This window comes from Cydia strobilella, chromosome 21 (genome assembly GCF_947568885.1).
Source record: "Cydia strobilella chromosome 21, ilCydStro3.1, whole genome shotgun sequence".
NCBI lineage: Eukaryota > Metazoa > Arthropoda > Insecta > Lepidoptera > Tortricidae > Cydia > Cydia strobilella.
The window spans coordinates 1,961,966-1,982,054 of NC_086061.1; the positions used below are offsets into that span (position 1 = coordinate 1,961,966).

Genomic DNA, 20,089 nt, shown 5'->3' on the forward strand with positions numbered 1-20,089 from the left:
GATATAAAAAATATAAGATAGTTTAAGATATAGTAAAGCGATAAAGCTACGCCGGCTCCAACCCTACACCTCTGACTCGAGAAGATTTAATTCCCTCCTAAATTGTAGGAGGGTATCCCAACATGGGACCGGCAACAAACTCGGCAGGACACATCTTTTCAAAACATATTAATAACATATTATACTCAGAATGTCCAACATCATCCAACACAAAAGTAAGTCTAGAGTAAGTAGTAAGTTTTATTCAATTACCAATATCATATAATATTCAATAACTTCTACACTTCTGCTATTCCTCAGTTAAACGAACAAGTAAACAATAAACAAAACAGTTAAAGTAAACGGAATTCACTTAGCGATATTACCCGCTAACAAAGATATTCGGCCTCGCCTGGGAACGAACCTCGGCCCGTTAGACGGCGTTCCCGCTTCATATTTCAGGTTCAGAGGTCGTTTGAATTGAAATCTTTGGTTAAATTTAAACTTCGGAGATTGTGTGATCACGACTCGTTTCTCGTCTTAGGTGGAGAGGAAGTTTATAGTACTACTGTTACTACTACAGTCAGCTGCAATAATATATGTACCTTGCACAATAAAGCGAATACATATTTATCTGTTATTTATTTATTTAATCTGTATAGTACAATATATGATGGTACAAATGACGGACTTAATGCCTTAAGGCAACAATATATGACAAAACTTAATTTTTACAACTACCTATGTGTTTATACAGCCATAAAAACTTGTCATAGTGTATGTATATTGCTCATTTCGTTGTAAATATTTGTATATACATTGTAATATATATATTATATATTGTTTAATACACTAGCAGCTGAAAGCTGATGCGTGTATATCACTGCACTTGTTTTTTTTTTACTACTATAGTATATATATACTATGTTCCTAAATAACAATGTAAAAAAATCGTAAATGTTTAAATCAGTAAATAGCTAAAATTTAATTATATGATAAGTTAAATTATGCTGGACTAATTTTAAATTTATTAATTTATTTTAGTCAATTTTAAACGAATATTTTTGCTAAACAAGGGTGACAAACAAATCCATTTTCTAACAGGTTTTAAATGATTTGATAATCACAGACTGCCAGGTTTCAAGCCAACGGTTTATTCGTTTAAAACAGTAGTGGTCATAGTCATAGGGCACGACCCTAACCTCCGCCACCGTGAACGGACTATCTCACTCCTAACGTGAACGCACTACCTCGCTTCAAGCCTACCGTTTCATTCGTTTAAAACAGTAGTGGTCATGGCACAACGCACAACCCTAACCTCCGCCACCGTGAACTGTTAACTCCAGACTACCTCACTCCTAACATTTTATAAAAAACTCTACTACAATAAAAAAAATCATACATCACTATTTTATTTGTATTATTTATCTGTACAGTCAGCTCTAATTGTAATGCTCTTTTTATCGCTATTTGTACTTTGTAATTTTAATCAAGCAGGAACAAATTTAAAAAATCATTTAGAGCCATTCAAATGAAGCAAAAAAAATTCGTTCAGCAATATTGATTTCGTTGAGTTATTTTAAGTTAGAAAAAGTTAAGCTTTCAGCAAATCCTTATCTTAATCTACCTACAATTATGAGTAAATAGATAGTAGATATGAGAAACTGTAGTGTACCCTACACAGGTCTGTAGACCTACAGTAATGCTATGTACATGTTTATCATGTTTCTTGTCACATTTACTGTTTAAAATTATAAACGCAACGCAATTAACTCATACCAGTGTAACGCAGATAGAATACGTCAGATATATTTTAAATCTTAATATAATTAAGATACACATACAAGAAGTACAACAAAAAACGTCTCATTTAAATAACGTAAGTAGATAAAATGTACATATTAATTAGTTTTATAGTATTAACATTACAAATACACCGTAACATTCCAATACGCAACTCGCTTGTTATTCCTGCCGCACAATATAAACGTAAACATCTATGTATGCGTATAAACGCTCGCACTCCGCCACAGTGGAACTATAAACAGTATTTTAAGATGAAACAAAAGTTTTACAAGTCTGTTTAACAAATCTAGAGTTAGACCAAGATAAGTGCAACGATTTTGATAGCACACGCAGTGCAAGTGTTATTTTAAACGTCAAACTGCTATGAAATTATGACGTATAAATAACACTTGCACTGCGTGCGCTATCAATATCGTTGCAGACTTATCTTGGTCTAACTCTATTCACAAAATATAATTTCCGGCAATTCAAATCATGTGTTACATTCATGTGCGATCATTAGGTATATGTTGTGGCTTTTAATTTAAGTATAATCAAATAGCTCAGGTTTCCACCAAATTCCAAAGAAAACCAAATTTTTAGATACTGGGTATTATGTACATAACAAGCAAAAGGGAGCATTTGTAAAAGGAAGACTGATTGCTAAATCTCAAGAACGACTTAACCGATCACGTGCGCTATAGTTTTTATTGAAGAAGACTCTCAAGAGTCTTAAGTTCAGCTTTACTGTCGTGATTTTTTTCATACTTTGTGGACATCGGTCCACAAATTTAAATCGTTAAAAGACCATTTCAGCAGCGGCTTATGAATAATTATCTCCGGGCAGTTTTAAATGGCTACACATGCCTCTCCTAAAAAACAACGCCTAACGCAGAAGGTGGTTTTGAAGCCTGGCCGTAATTGCCACTTAACTCTGTCTTCCGCGAGTTGCTCCCAACATCTAACGTTGTTATATCTGATGCTGTCATACAAGTACTCACACTGAGGTTAAGATACTGTTTGTAAGAGTAGTGTGAGGTCAGTACCTAGTCCTCCATCTAAGGTCTGCGGTAATGGGCCGGGTCTCCCACGCTGCGCTCAAGGCGAGTATGGGAATTATTAATGTAATTCCGTGTAGTTTTGGCGACAAAGTCAAGAGGGGGGTCAAGAGGCCTCAAACACATGGCAAAGATCCACGCGTATAATTAAAATCGGACCAATAAGAAATATGAATGAGGAAAAAACCACGTCTCTTTGTCCCTATGGTTGACTAGTAGAGAATGCCGTTTGACATTAAGTCTGCCATTTGTACTTTGTTGTATATATTTTGTGTAATAAAGTTGAAATAAATATATAGATAAAAATCTAAATTAAACTATCGTGAGATATATTTAGATCAGTACGCTTAAAGACGGTTGGTCCACCTATTTTTAATTCGTTATTTTGGGTATTGAACGCTTTTAAATTGACTTGATTGACTGATTGTCTGATTGTCTTCAGAACTCTTTCAGAAAGACGTTCGATGCAAACAATGTTATGTAAACTTTGTCATTTACAAACAACGAAATTCTAAACGTAGCTACTTCGTGGATACATACAACATACAATGAAGTTATGTGTGCCTATTGCCTCCGAGATAATAATTACTACACACGATCTTCTTTCGGACCCGTAATCGTTTTAAAGCTAAAGCTAAACTCCAGGCTAAAGCTCCATATTTTATGTCGCTAACTTTTAATACTTTCGTTTGATTACGCAATAAGCCAAAGGGCTCTTTAATGTGGAATTTTACTTAGCACAAGGGCTGTATTAGCCCTGTTGATGTGTCAAAGGCGTAACAGCTTTCCAGTGCATGGTCACTACTTTTTACCACCCTCATAAGCGTTTATTACAACAGTCAAAAGATGTGAGAACATTTACAAGAGCGATACATGCATACATGCTCAAAAATGATTATTGTTTATTTAAATAGGCAACATAACTACAGACTGCCATAATTTCAACTAATTACCTATGAGATTTCAAGAGCGCTGATGGCCTAGCGGTAAGAGCGTGCGACTTGCAATCCGGAGGTCGCGGGTTCAAACCCCGGCTCGTACCAATGAGTTTTTCGGAACTTATGTACGAAATATCATTTGATATTTACCAGTCGCTTTTCGGTGAAGGAAAACATCGTGAGGAAACCGGACTAATCCCGACAAGGCCTAGTTTCCCCTCTGGGTTGGACGGTCAGATGGCAGTCGCTTTCGTAAAAACTAGTGCCTACGCCAATTCTTGGGATTAGTTGCCAAGCGGACCCCAGGCTCCCATGGAGCCGTGGCAAAAATGCCGGGAGAACGCGAGGAAGATGATGACCTATGAGATTTCATGTAATACAAGCCTATCGATACATTTACAGACGGAATAGAACTCCGTTGATACTCTTCGGAGCCGAAGCCCTAAAATGTTGCCGTTCCTTGTTCATAATGGCTCCTCTACACGATGGTCCAGCGCTGGACCAGCGAGATGGCCATGCTATGGTTATGGCTCCACTTCACGATGGTCCATTGCTAGACCAGCGTGATGGCCATGCGATGGTTGAGAACACGCACTATGTAATGGGCCAAGTGTAGATGCGTACGCACCGTCGCTGGTCCACTGCCTTTGCGGACGAAAAACAGACACCGTGGCCATCCCATATTAGCCATCCGACACCACACCCTCTCTACACGCTGGCATCTTAGTGGGCCATTATGATGGCCCATCGTGTAGAGGAACCATTACAGAAACAACTCCTAACCACAAATCGCTTCCACCAAGGGTGTGACGACGAAGTTCTTTGTTCTACACCAGTGACTAAGTAACCGCACCTTCTAAGCCACAACCGTGACCGGAAGAAGTGTTCTTCCATATCGCACGAAAATTCATCAAACCTTTTATTAAAGAACATTTTTAGGGTTCCGTACCCAAAGAGTAAAAACGGGACCCTATTACTAAGACTCCACTGTCCGTCTTTCTGTCACCAGGCTGAACCGTGATAGCTACAGTTAAAATTTTCACAGATGTTATATTTCTGTTGCCGCTATAACAACAAATAATAAAAAGTACGAAACCCTCGGTGGGCGAGTCCGACTCGCACTTGTCCCGGTTTTTGTTTATTTATTTGTGTTTATTTATTATATTTTAGAATGTATTAGCAGGTAGTGCAGGTATAGTAGGTAAAAAATTCCATGGAGAAATTATGAATGAATTCATTGATAAAGTCGCCATTCACTTTTACGGCTGATGGTACTTGTTTAACGGAATATATATCTTTATTATATTTCTGTTTGTCACTCTATTGCATGGAATTATAACAAAAGTAAGTACTCGTAATGGAATAGTGTCATTACGACATTAACGTTAAATCTTTTTAAACTTTTTAAATCCAGTCTTCTTGATTTTTCACTTTCACCACAATTTGTCCCACAAAAGATTACAAATAGTGAAGACAAAAGTCTTTGACGTTTTTAATTGGTTTTCTGCCCAAGATGGTTAACTCTAAAACGAGTTACGAGTCGGCCTCCCAGCAAGGCCGGCTATTGTGTGTTCACGGATCATTGGAGGAGCGTCGGTTTTGTTTTTGCGACGCGGTATGGGCGGCCAGCGATTGATAGCTTTACGGCTTCATTCCAGCCCGTAAATTAAGTCCGTTAGATCTTATAGCTTTGAAGATATATTCGCGAAGTCTTAAAAATGAAAGACACGCCGAGGCCTGAGAGGGCAGCTTAGAAACTATCGGTTAAATGATCCGATGTGGTCTAAGAAATAAAATAAGTCAAAGGTAGTCATTAGAAAATGTATTGTAGATGTTACGAGCAGGGTATCAACTATTGGATTTTTGGCAGTGAAAATCCTTTACCTTACCTTATTTACTCAATAAATACAGAGTAACAACAAGATTCATAAACAAATTAACTGGCGATTGCATTTAGTTAGTGTGGGTCAAATCTTGGAAGTTAAATTTGACCCCCTTCCAGATTTCTTATTGAGCTGAAATTTGCCATACATGTGTAAATTGGATGACAATGCAATATTATGAGACATGGAGCTGATCTGATAATGGAGACAGGAGTGGCCATGGGAAATCTGTGATAAAACAACGCAAACTAATTGTGTTTGGAGTTATTAAAATTGTCTCGATGAGTATTTATTGCACGTGGAAAGAAAAGTACAGTCAGAGATAAAAGCTTGTACCAAAAATGAAATTTTTGCCAAAAACTTATAAAGCTTCAAATAAATGTTGTGAGCCTAATGCGTTTTTATATGTTTTAAGATAACATAATAAACAAATAAATTCGTGAAAAAATATCATACAAATGTGGTTTCTTATAATTGTCTCATTGCTTTATATATTTTGACAAAATGTCAAATTTCATGGGCAAAAATCGAAGCCAAAAATCCAAGGACAGAACCGAGGCCCCAACGTTGTCTATTCTCAGTACAAAATTGAATACTCAAGCCGTAGCTATTTTGGTGGTGGGCAAGCTGTGTATGTGTGCGTATAAATGTGTATGTGTGGGTTTTAAGCATGTTTTTAGGAATGTGAACTTGTCGATTGTAATCATGTTATATATCGACAATATCTACACAGCAAAACGGAATAGGGATTAGTTGAAGCTTCGATATCTTAACTAAAAATAATCATCATAGAAATGCTAATGGATAATGAATACTTTATAATATAAAAACATTACTCAATTATTGCGAAAAACATATTTAAGTTGATGTTAATGTAATTTTTATATATTTCCACCGTTGATTATTGTAATATTGAATTCACAAAAACATACTGGTTGATAAGAATATATAAAGTTGTGTTAATATAGTGGTTAATTGATATTTTAGGTAGTTTCAATCCTTTCAAGTAAAATAAAATTTGTAAAAAATGCCGATAGTTCCTCATTGTTAACCGTACATAGATAAAAATGTAACTGTGTGTGCGAGGCTACTGTGGCAGCTGGCTTGGACTCCATCTTTAGGAATATTATATCTATGCACAGAACACTCAAAAATAATGTTCAATGTTTAATGCCCGCTACGGAACCCTAAAAGTTGCTGCTTATATACATATTATATATTATGTCATCTGTCAATCTCACAATTGAGGTACGGCATATTTTAAAATCCTTCACGCCTTTTAGGCATTAATATGGCATACAATTGACATAAATACATACTTACACATATACATAATTCCATACACTTGAAGATTACTCCATCTTCTACAGAAATCGCGTACATATTCGATAATCGATTGATGGTCATCATCATCAGGTGCCGATGAGAGCTTAATGAAGCCGGTATGCGCTCTTACAGCAATTAGTTGCGTAAGAGCACCATTGTCTTACAAAGCGGGCGTTTCCGATGGTCGCCACAGGTATGCGGGGACCAGTATGGACATGGGCTGGTAAAATAAAATAAAAACCAGCCAGGTGCGAGTCGGACTCGCCCACCGAGGGTTCCGTACAAATTTAACAATATATAAGTTTGTTTCACAGCTACAAGGGACCCTAGATCTGAGTATATTTAAATTTCAACTCGATACCCCCATGCGTTCCCGGGATAAAGGGTCTTGACAGACAGACGGACAGACGGACGGACATCAAAGTGATCTGATAAGGGTTCCATTTTTTCCTTTTTAGGGTCGGAACCCTAAAAAACGCAAATAAAATGAATGTTGTGTCAGATTAGCAATTGTGAAAGATTGGATGTTCTTTGATACTGAATAAATAAATACGAATTACGTAGTGATACCATTTTTATAATGAATTTTCGTACCACAGGTGTAACCTAGTCCAAGGCGCTTTTTTTAGATGATGAAGTTTATCCGGCTTGCATATTGTTCACACATACACCCCTAAATAAATCATCACATTAATTAAATGCGATATCGTCACATACGAGTATTTAAATTGTATTGATATTCACATTGAAATCGGACAGAAATCATCAAATCACACATGGAAAGAAATGCAATTTTCTTCGTTTATGAACATGTTCCGATGATACTGTAATTATAAATATACCTATATTAGTTAAAGTTATTACACTCGTTGTTTTGGGGAAACTGTGTAAGAAATTTAACTTTAAGTGTAAAACTATTAATAAAATGTTACTTATGTCTTCCGATACTGCACCGAGGTTTACTGTGACTATGTAGTACCTACTGCCATTGTTACCGCGAACTAGAATGTGCGTCGTTCCGCGAGATAATTACACTTCAATTGACACTAGATTTCGTTGTAATTTCTTTATTAGAACTTAATTAAAAGTATCTCATACTAAGGCATTGTTGTTAGTTTAATTATTTAGACATTCACGAAACGATTAATACTGAGTGTGTTAATAAATCCACAATGATAAGTAGGTTCGCACAAGTATGACATACCTTTAGAAACTAGAACTGTTAACAAAAAGCAGTTCATCAGCGCATGAGAGCATCATCATCAAGTTTCGATTAATTTAAGCAATATCGTCACTTTGGATATCTTCCTAACATAGGATCTTAAAGTACAACTCACCATCATAGGAATCGGGTATGTAGAGCGGCTTGCCCACCAGCTTGCCCTTCTTGCCGGCGAGCGGCACGGCCTCGACGCGCCGGTGCGCCTCCAGCACGCGGTACAGCAGCACCGGCCGCTCCTCTCCCTCGAACCTCACCACCCGCGGCAGCGAGAACTTGTCCACAAACTCCTTCAACGTCATCACTTCACTGCAGTCCTCTTCGGGCTCCACCGACCCGTTCCTCCTGCCGAGGAGGAAGTTGTCGGCCCATTCTGGCGCCGGCCTCCTCTCCAAATAGTCCGGCCGCCTCTCGCTGCTTCTTGGCTTGTATCTCGGCGGCCGGTCCCTTCTCACTAAAGCCTCGTTCGCTTCGGCCAGCCATCTCGTGACCAGCCTCTCTCGTTCGACGTCGAGGTAGCGAGGTTTGGAGGCGTCGCAGGCGAAGCGGGCAGCGTCGAAGCAGTATTGCGGGGGAGGGGGCCGGATGCGAGGGGGAAAGAAGCGTGGAGGAACGTAGGGGGGGTGCGGGGCGTAGGCAGGGGGCGTCCGCGGCGCGGAGCCTTCCACTGACGCCGTCCGGAACATGCTCTCAGGCCATTGATGCGATGCGCTTCACCTGCAACAACAATGAAACAAGGTTTGTCAAAATTGTTGGCACATCTTATTGCGTCTTAAATAAAATTCTCTATGAAGGAAGTCTAAATAAACTTAACCGAATTTTATAATTTAATTTTAGTTAGCTGCTTGGATTACAGTTATTTTTATACTGATCATATTTTTTTATTGTGATCGCTGACATAGGATATATCGAAGCGACAAAAACCTCTTGACTGACAAGGTCGAAGTCGAAGGGATAGAGTATACTTTTTTTTGCAATTTGGACATGTTCTGATGTCAGCATTTTTTATTTATCCTAGCAAAAGGCAAGGTCTCAGCTTACCAACTTATGATATCTATACAAGTCCCATGGAACCTTTTGCTCTAAGGTTCAATATCAATACACGATGAAATTTAATCAGTGCTCAGGAGTTTAAAAATAATAATAACCAAGCTAAATAGATTTCAATACGCGAGATCTCATGCAATTTACTTCACCGTCTAATTAATTACAGTTAATTATATCGTTAAAATAAAATTACTAAACACTGGATACATGAACAACCTATTTTTATCGAAGGGAAATAGGTGTACGCAAAGTGCCATCGACTAAACCATTGATAGGGTGACAATAAATTTCAATTAAAATTTAATTTCAACTTAAAAATTAGGCATGATAAAAAGTAACTTAGAATTGTGTTAGTGATACATAAATGTGATGACTGAATTAGAAAAATTGGTTCCTGATTACGACCGACTCCAAAAATAAAGTTTTATTCGAAAAAAGCCGTAGTTTGATCAAAGTTTTAAAACTATTTACTTTTATCCATTAGTTTATCAATACTATTACGATGCATTAGTGCATAGGTACCAAATTACCTACAATAGATAACGCATCAAAAAAGTTATAAATCACATGTAATCTTCTATTGTACAATTCTTACTATTATCTCGTACCTAACTAGCTTTTTCTGCGAATTTATCCGCGTAACTAGAATTATTTAACCCACAGGAACTTAATGCTTTTGTAGGAATTTCAACATTGTATTAGACTTTTTTGTGCATTTGGTATTTTCAGTTTCATTAAACTGAAACTAAACTTTAGCTTCGTATTTATATAGGTAAATAATGTATTATATTATGCGTGGTCTCTCTCTCTCTTTCATCTCATCTTCTATCTTGATTCCATTTTCCTTCCTCCTTCTCGCACTTTTACATGATATATAATGTAGCAAATATACTACAGGACATAAACATTCGAATATAAAGGCAGTACCTACACAAAGATTTAAGTACAAGTTTACATTCATTTTAGTAACGCAGAACCTCTTATGCCAAGATAGATGTTCGCACAATGATACGAGGTGTCGACATGTGCTGACACACGTTATTTAGTAGTCTACAACTGGAGACGAATGTACTTAGAACCAGACCTCCCGCATTGCGTATGCGCAGCGGCATAACTGTCCAAGGTAACAAGTAGGTACTAGTAGGTTCTGACTGTGTTCCCTTACGCGAATAAACACCTGACGCCTCAGACATAAAATTACAAAATAAAAACCAGCCGGTTGTTCTTATTAGGAAATTAGACGAAACGAATACTTATTTGGTTCTAACTGGGATAAATTGATATATTATGTCAAGCCACCGAAAAAGCTATACATACAAGACTGTGAGAGTTTTGCGTGTTTAATAAACTTTTTCTATTTTTAGGGTTCCGTACGCAAAGGGTAGAAACGGGACCCTATTACTAAGACTCCGCTGACTGTCTGTCTGTCCGTCTGTCACCAGGCTGTATCTCATCAACCGTGATAGCTGTATCTCATCAACAGTTGAAATTTTCACATATGATGTATTTCTGTTGCCGCTATAACAACAAATACAATACAAACAGAATAAAATAAATATTTAAGTGGGGCTCCCACACAACAAACGTGATTTTTTTTGTCGTTTTTTGCGTAATGATACGGAACCCTTCGTGCGCGAGTCCGTCTCGCACGTGTTTTTTAAACATGACAATAAAATAAAATACTTGTAAGACTACAAAAAACACTCATAAAAGAGATTTATTATCATCTTTGCCTTTAAACTAAGTCAAGGTGTCTATACCGACAAACTAGTACCTACACAAGTTGTTATGCATTGTTATATCACGCAAGTGGTCGATCTATTAAATTTTATTACAAGCAAAAACATGCTATAAGAATCGCAGCAAAAACTCTGAAGGCATACATAGAAATTACATTTGCTTTTAAAGAAGGTGGGTTCCGTGGATGATAAGCTTCGCGCAAATTAAAGTTGAGAAAAAAAATTCGAAACTGTTATAAGAAAAGAAAAGATCGAAATTCAAAATCATAATATGAGGTAAAAAGTCGGCGTTACAAAAATATATGTACCACTTTTCACCGACATTTTTGTGATAGTTAGAATATAACTCTGTGAGCGATTTTGATAGCACACACTGCGTTAGTTATTTTTATAAGTTTGACGTTTAAAATAACACTTGAACTGTCTATGCTATTAAAATCGCTAGAGTTACAGAGTCTTGGTCTAAATCTAGGTTCGTTTAATCAAGCGATCAAGAAAAGCACAAGCATGGTCACTTCTCCGTATTACAAATAAGGGTGAAATATTGCAACTAGATTTTCACCAAGTGATAAACACGATAACTTGACAAGATTATAGATCTGAATTTTTTTTTTATATTGTCTTCGGTTACCGCGATAGTTACTCATTAAATAAAACTATGAAAATGGATTATATCGCGTATATTGAATTTACAATACATCTCGACGTCGACGACGGATCATCCGTTGACCACGAACGCTGTAAAGGGTTCGAAACGTCGGGATTATAAATTCAATATACGCGATATAATCCGTTTTCGTAGTTTTATTTTTTTAGTTTATTGATGTAATTAAGTCATCATTCTAATACGTAAAGTTTTAAGTGTCTACACTTTGATCTACGGTCAGTTTTAAGCCTCATCTTGAACCCTAAAATATCGAATACGCAGCTGATTTAAATGAGGTTCACTCGAACAGGTGTGAGATGTCGTTTATGTAAATAGTCCATGTACGTGCCTAGTGTTGTGATCGGGTACCTATCGACAATGATTTGGCGATAACTATGAGCTTAGATTAGTTAAGGAAATCATAGAGCGTTGGTCTAAATAAACTTGTTGTTGAAGGAAGGAAGGCTTATTTGCATTGTTTATTTACTGATATAAATAATGATAGTTTTCAATTTAGAAAACTATATCGGAAATGCAGAATGTAAGCTAAAGTTTCTTAAAAAGAGAGAGGGGACTTTGTCTGTGTGGAACTGTGGAGAAGAGAGGACAGGAGGTAGTTTTTTCTGTAGCTACATAAGCTCGATTTGTACGCTCGACTTAGTTAACAATTAAATTGCTTTATGGTTTTTTTTCAGTTTTTAGCTTCGTTTAAAACCTTCGCAATATGCTATTTATGTTGGTTTTACATAGTAATCACAAAAACATTCCTACGATATGGTACATTCATTCTTATGAAATTGTAACTTAAGACGACGTCCCTTTCTTTCATATTATATTTGTGTCATGCCATTAAGGTTTAATCTAGCGCTCCTATTGTAAAGACTACTACTGATATTCATAAGAATGGACTAACTCTTATCGTCTCGTCCATGTATACCATAACAAAAGCTTTATCTTGCACGTGCAAGGTCCTTTTATGTGCAACTATTTTAATGTATTAGATTTCCTGTTCTAGATGAATAGTTTTTGGTAGACGAGTTCATGACCTCCTTTGTGATTCGAATGAGTTTTTTCCATCAAATTATGCAGCCGTCCTAAAATGGAGTAGTGGAGCTTCATAGTCGTCGGTCTTGTTTTGAATGCCGTCACCCGCATTTCGTCTATTGAAATCTATTCAATTATCGGGTTGAGAAGATTATATAACACAAAGAGCCTTAATACCATCATACTATTTAGTATACCAACGGAATTAACGTCGTCTCGTATTATAGTTTAAGGGCTCTATACAGTGAGGATAATGGTAAAACACAGACAAATTACCTCACAAACTTAAAGTTTTATTTTTATCGATAGCCAGAAGAATACTATATTTGGTTGGTAAAAACTTGGTATCGTGCAGTCATTACAAATTGTTTTATATTATTCCTTTTTATATTTATTTCGAATCGTGATTACTTAAAAATAACAGGGCTAGGCTGGAGTTAATTTATATTTATAAGTTCACTAGTTATATGACATTCAATACTCCTTCCTCGATAAACAAGTGTTATTCTTGCATGTACGTGTCCGACGGTGCACGATCGACAGGTTTAATTCCGATTAAGGCGCTCATTTGATACAATCTCAGACAAAGGCGCGTTAAGGCGCCCACGTGGGCGGAATGGTTCCGAATTGTCCAGCGAAGGACAGGTATTTCTTCCTGTACTGCAAGTATTGCACTCAGGTTGCTAATTATTTCCAAAACAAATGTTCGAATGATATAACGAAGAATATGGACGTAAAATGTAATCTGTTGACGAAATATCAAAATGACACTACTTGTATAATAATGTGCATTGTATTGCAATACCAATATCCGGTGAATTTTTCGGCTAGAGCTGCTGATTTGAAAAATATTCACATGATACGAGATCAAGTATATCAAATCTTTAACAATAAATCATAAAATTAAACATTAAAATCTCTGACAAAGTTTTGGATATGAATTATAAATAGTAAGTAGATGTAACGTTGAGATAAATTAATTTCGCAGGGCTTTGGTCTCAACCAATGTTCCCTGTGTCCTGAAGCCTCCGGGATTGTGCCGTGCTGATGGAAAAAGGCCAGATGGTCTTACATTGGTTCCTTGGCAGAAGGGTCGGTGCCTCTTATGGGACGCAACGTGTGTTAGCCTTTGCCCCGTCCCATTTGAGTCACACCATCAGTGCTGCTGGTTCAGCTGCGGAGTATGCGGCTAAACAGAAGCATACGAAGTAGGTACTCTACCTTGGAACCAATATATGATTTTAGACCAGTTGCGATGGAGACTGCAGGATCTAGGGGTGCGGAGGCTAGGATTTTGTGTGGGAATTGGGTCGGCGACTGAGAGATAGGGGTTGCGATCCTCGCTCTGTATCGTACCGGGTCCAACAGATCTCCTTGGCAATTCAACGGGGCAATGCTGCCAGTGTCATGGGGACGTTTGGGCCGGCTACGGTCCGGGGTGGCACCATAGCCTATTTTAATTTAGTGGTTAAGATTGACAAAGCCTGTTGCGGATTACATCATTTGTAAGTAGATGACGCAGTCTGTAGCTGATTTGCTTTTGTGTCCACTTGACGAAGCCTGCGTTGCTGATCACGAACTATGCATGGACTTTCTATTTACTATTTTATATTGCTTACCTGAATAAATTATTACGAGAGAATTAATAATATTTAGCTAAAAAAACTCAACAAAATAATCACAAGTTCATAGTTTACGGATTCCTAAAAACTTGCGTCCTTATACGTCCTTACTTAGTGTGTTATTACCTCCCTTCTTAGTCAGTCTCACGGCACCATATTCGGTTCAATTCGCAACATCAACACAGTATATGGTTTTCGTAAGTTCGTTTACATGTTCGTCGTTATGTCCTAAACCGTACGATGTGGGCAGAGACGGTGTGTCTGACAAGTATTGTCTTCAAGTTGCCTTGTACAGTACCGTAGGCATTCCCTTAATTGTTTCATCATTGCTTTGACATTTAAGTGTTAATGACATAACTGTAGTATGATTCATTAGATACTACCATGTGTGTGTCCGGTGCAATAGGTTTACGCTCTACGGTATTTCCCGCCTAACTTAAAAGGCAAAGACAGGATACGTAACGACCATATACATCAAAGCGAGAGTTACCGATATATATTTCGAAGTATTTAGGTTATAGTGGTTCCTTAGTTTCTGACTCTTTCTTAATTTCGTAACTGCAACCGGCCACCATTGGAGCTGACGAGTTTTGAAGACCGCGATGGGATAGGCGTCGCGTAGGACGCCTTGCAACCTGCTGAACTGATGACAGGAGTATTGCTCCGCTTTAGGGGTGAACCGCATTTTCCGAACATACTTTCTCTGAATTATAAATAAAAAATATATCTAAAAGAGTTTTCCCTCGTAAAGCCTGGTTGGCAGATTTTCTCTACTAAAAAAGTTTACTACCCATTCATTGTATAAAACTACTATCCCATGTAGGTATCTAATAAGCGTCTACTGCCGGTGGAATGTTTTTTGCAACACATTCATGAATCGTGACGGTTAATTCAAATCAGCGGCAATCATCTCTGCCCTACCATAACATTCTCACCTTCGATACCCTAACCTACTATTAGTAACAATTTAACACAAACATGTAACACTTAGGCTACGCAACCTTTAGATCATATCAATAGCGTGTAAAAACTTAAAAATCCAAGGACTCTCATACAATTGCAAGCATTGCGTGTGGGAACTGGCCATTAGGTATAATTGTTTATTGTTTCGCTACTGTTTAAACAATCGAGTTACATTGCGAAGTAGGAAGCGTGAGCGTGACCCTAAAACACTGAGAATTTGGTTGATAAGTTCATTTTCGATTTGGCATGACCCTGGTCAGGCCCTTGCAACGGCTGCTTTTGATTGGCTGAGAGGCGCGTAGACAGCGCTAATTAAGATAGAGTTAAACCTTCATTATCCACGATCATTTATCAATTACCACAATGGTATTATTGTTGACTGATGGACTTTGTATTATTATATTACCTAGTCTTATTTGACCCATCTTGTCTGTTTCTTGTTAAATACTGCATGGTAGTTAATCCACCAAACAAACTACACTAGACATATTGACCGGGATATAGACCGTGATTACCTTTTGTATTGTTTGTGAGCTTCCGATATTTGGAAATAAAAATTTAGGGGTGTATGGGGTTGGGTAATCACGGTCTATATCCCGGTCAATATAAGTCTAGTGAAGCTAACCGTGAATCATTCGAAACTCTTAAAGATATTAAAGATATTATACCTTGTAGATAACTTAAAATGAACGCTACGCGAACGTCCTCAAATAATGTAAATCCCTTAGGCACCAAAGTGGTATTTTGGGCATGTCACGTCGGCATCGTATGAGTTGTTGGCTCAAGACGTCGGAATGGGCCCGGCGACCTCAGCCCTGTGAGTCGTGCAATCAAAAAGCGATTGGCGATTCGTTTCACACATGCTTTTGTTGTAGTTTTTAGGGTTCCGTACCCAAAGGGTAAAAACGGGACCCTATTCCGCTGTCCGTCTGTCCGTCCGTTTGTCCGTCTGTCACCAGGCTGTATCTCATGAACCGTGATAGCTAGACAGTTGAAATTTTCACAGATGATGTATTTCTGTTGCCGCTGTAACAACAAATACTAAAAACAGAATAATATAAATATTAAAATGGGGATTTTTTTGCTGTTTTTTTCCGTAATGGTACGGAACCCTTCGTGCGCGAGTCCGATTCGCACTTGGCCGGTTTTTAATATGGTTTCACTAGATATTCCTGTTTTAACGCTCACGTTTAGCAATCCAAATGATGATTTCATAATTTTGTATTCACCTACACAAGCCATTATTAACAAACTAGATAAAGCAATGCATGACGATAGGAAGTTTAGATATCCTTATTAAATATTACATGTGACAGCGTAGAAAAAATTTCGCGTTTTTATTTCCCTTAAGCGGAACCCGCGACTTCCGTCCTTCAATCCGCAGGTCGCGGGTTCAAATCCTGGCTCGTACCAATGAGTTTTTCGGAACTTATGTACGAAATATCATTTGATATTTACCACTAGCTTTTCGGCGAAGGAAAACATCGTGAGGAAACCTGCATACATCTGCAAAAGAAATTCAAAGGTGTATGTGAAGTCCCCAATCCACATTGGGCTAGGGTGGGAACTATAGCCCAAGCCCTCTCGCGCATGATAGGAGGCCTGTGCCCAGCAGTGGGACGTATATAGGCTGAATTATTATTATTATTATATATTTAAATTTATTGTGTCCACTGACCGCTCCCGCTACCGTCTGTCACTCGCGCCCGCTCACCCGTCGTCCTTAGCCTCCCTATTCGGGCGCGATGACACCTGATCGTATATAAGGCACATTTCACATTAACCGCTGCACCGCGCATACAAATAAGTTGTAATTTGTCACGTCTGTTTAGGCTGGCTGTTTTTTTCCGGCGTGGGCGGTTTGTTCAGTTAATGTACTGATAATTTAATTAATTAGGTAGTACATACACGGTAAGGTTTTATGCTATTCAAAAGATCAATGCCAGCTTCAAGCTTAACACTGTAACAGTACAAACAATTATTAAAAACATATATAATTTCAATAGATATCAAAATTATATCTTGACATGATAATAAGGCTAAGACATATTATGGAGTCTTAATTAGTAGAAAAACGTTATTGTGCCAAAACTAGATGCAAATGTTTAGCTTTAGGTGGGCACCATAGTAGTTGTATGCGATGTAGTTTACCTTAGAATAATTTTGCTAACCTTATTAAAAAGAGACAAGACATTATCGTGTTCTGTTTACTCGATAATAATATGTTTAGAGGTAAAGTAATCATATGTCATACTGCAACGTCGTCAATATCGTCATGTACCCGCGATCATTTTAAAACTATCAATTTGGACCTACGTGAGACTGCAGAGGTGAGCAATAAATTACTATCACAGTCTAACTAGCTTACATTACAGTACCATGTCCTATGGACAGATCTATCATCATCATCAATCTATCTAGAATTAGAAAACCGCCAGTTTCTAAACTTATCTCTTAAACTGAAATAAACTGAAATAAATGTCATATACGAAGGACTTTGTTCTTAGAGTTATCTCTTAAATATCTACGTTGTATTTGATTGCGAATTAAATGTCCGCATGTAAATAAATAGGTTAGTTCGTATTTAACCTATTTACATTCGGTGGATTTGGTGATAAGTATAGCAGTTACTGTGTGGTTTTCAATGCGGGGATCGTAGGTCAGAACCCCAGCTGAACCAATGAGCTTCGCTTTTGTAACAATCAGTGCCTACGTCAATTCTTGAGATTAATTGTCGAAAAGCAGGTCCTAGGTTCCTTTAGAGTGTATCTGGAAGCAAGGCCAGGGACCGAAGAAAGTTCTTAATTCATCGGAACGTATCTATGTTAAAGATTTTTTAACATCCATACTAGAGTGTCGAACGAATACTGCGAATGATGGACGACGACAACTTTTGACTTTGACATATTTACTCCGCGTCAGTGATTTTACTTGTACTATTGACTTTATTTCGTTCGACAGAGGAAAAGTCAACGTACTCATAATGTTTACACTGTAGCAGGCGGATATGACATGTAATGACAACCAGAAGCGACGTCAGTTTTTGCGTGAGATATCACGCGTTGGGCTTCGCTTCCAAGGTGACAGTTTTTGTCTGACAGCTACATTGATATTAAACGTTTGCTTTGTGACAAACTGACGTTTGCTTGCTCATGAGATGACGTATGTTTTTGTACACTGATATGTATCAGTATCACCCAGTATTTTTTTATTAAATTCCCAAACCGTATTTGGCCAGAATAAGAGCTGGGTACATCTGGGAGACAGCATGTACAATTGTACCCAGATGTAGAATACATATTTCCATATGTATTCTGCAATACACGCTCGTACCATATAGCAAAGGCCATCACCCTAGGCCTAGGTCACCTTAGAGGTATTAGACCCAATAAATCTACGACAGAAACCGAAAAAAACGAGGGTTCTATTTAAGAAGTTCGTGAAATAATATTATGTATGCAATATTTAATATTTACATTTTCAGTAGGTAGGTACATACTTAAAGGATAATCACCAAACGGAGACGCCTTGTCTGTTATTTTTTGTAGAAAAAAGTCTGCCGATTTTTGCGGGGGAGGGGAACGTCAAATGTATACGTAACGAAAACATAGCCATGTCAGATAAACGTCAGTCCATACATTGTGTTATGACTATTGGCCGACTATTTTCGACAGAGGGGAACGCCTGATAATGGCTACTCCGTTTTGTTATATCCTCTAAGGGTACATAGGTTGTCGTTTATAAAAGCGACTATCATTTATCATCAATAACTATTTCTCTATGGTAGAAGATCAATTTTCCTGTCCCAGGTCAATGTACCGCTGCAAAAACTTCAATATTTAATAGAACATCGTCTTTTAAAATATATACTAATGTTTTTTGTCCAAGTCGTTACCCTAGCTAATCAACCTTTAGTGATCAAGTCATACTCATACATACAGCGTTAGACGTTCTTAAATCGTCTTTATTCCTTCAGTATAAAGTTCTTATTCACTTGATTGTATCTATCAGAACCTTAATAAGGTATCACCACGTGCAATCAAATATCAAACATGAAATGTGTACCGGAGAGCTCAAATTAGCTTAGCTCGAAGTTAAAACAGGTTACAATTTCGATACTAAATTTCGTTGACGTAATACTTAGTATGTACGAAATGTAATTAATACAAACCTTTGAATCAGACAATTGAAATTGAACTTCAAGGCCGTTATTTAAGATTGTTTTTAATTACAATTTGTCTGAAGATATTGTTTAATTCGGTGTGATAATCAAACGGTATGCTATTCTCTAATTATTCTAATTTATGAGCTATTAGAACGACATAACTATGGTCAAGTGACTCCTAAGTCCTAATAAAGACTTGCTTACAGAAAGATTGTTTAGAATTTAGAATGTGACACGCGTATAGTTAAAATTTAAACATTCGATCAACATATCATTGTCCGCATTGCAACGCACGTGCTGAGGAAATTCCAGCCTTAGTCATTCAGAAACAATTCCTAATAATCAATCATTGTGAAATGTTTAGCGTAACTATTCTAAGTAAAAGTATAGAGATATCGTTGTCACCCATTCTTAACATGAACGGCAAACTTTGTTCTGATAAAGCAGAAGATAGGAAGTAACGTTATTCAAGTGAACCTAGGTACTTACCGATTTTAATACAAACTTATGTATTAAAGTCGTAAGCCACACAATGTGATATGGTTTAATGATGCTGAAAATCTTGCGTTGGCTTCTACATCAGAGAATCAGGTATTTTCCTGCCACACGTTATCTTATACTATCTATACCTATTACAAGCATACTTTGTTTACAAACACAGATTGCGTCACAAAG

General features: G+C 37.5%; 1 protein-coding gene across 1 annotated transcript in view; it reads right to left on the bottom strand.

The window, feature by feature from the left end:
- The window catches only part of LOC134751052 (uncharacterized), a 123,720-nt gene that overhangs the window by 65,746 nt on the left and 37,885 nt on the right, over nucleotides 1-20,089 (bottom strand). The window contains exon 2 of the mRNA XM_063686387.1: nucleotides 8,307-8,905. Within this exon, the coding sequence (XP_063542457.1) occupies nucleotides 8,307-8,874 (568 nt within the window). The 5' untranslated portion in view covers nucleotides 8,875-8,905. The remainder of the gene's footprint in view (nucleotides 1-8,306; nucleotides 8,906-20,089) is intronic.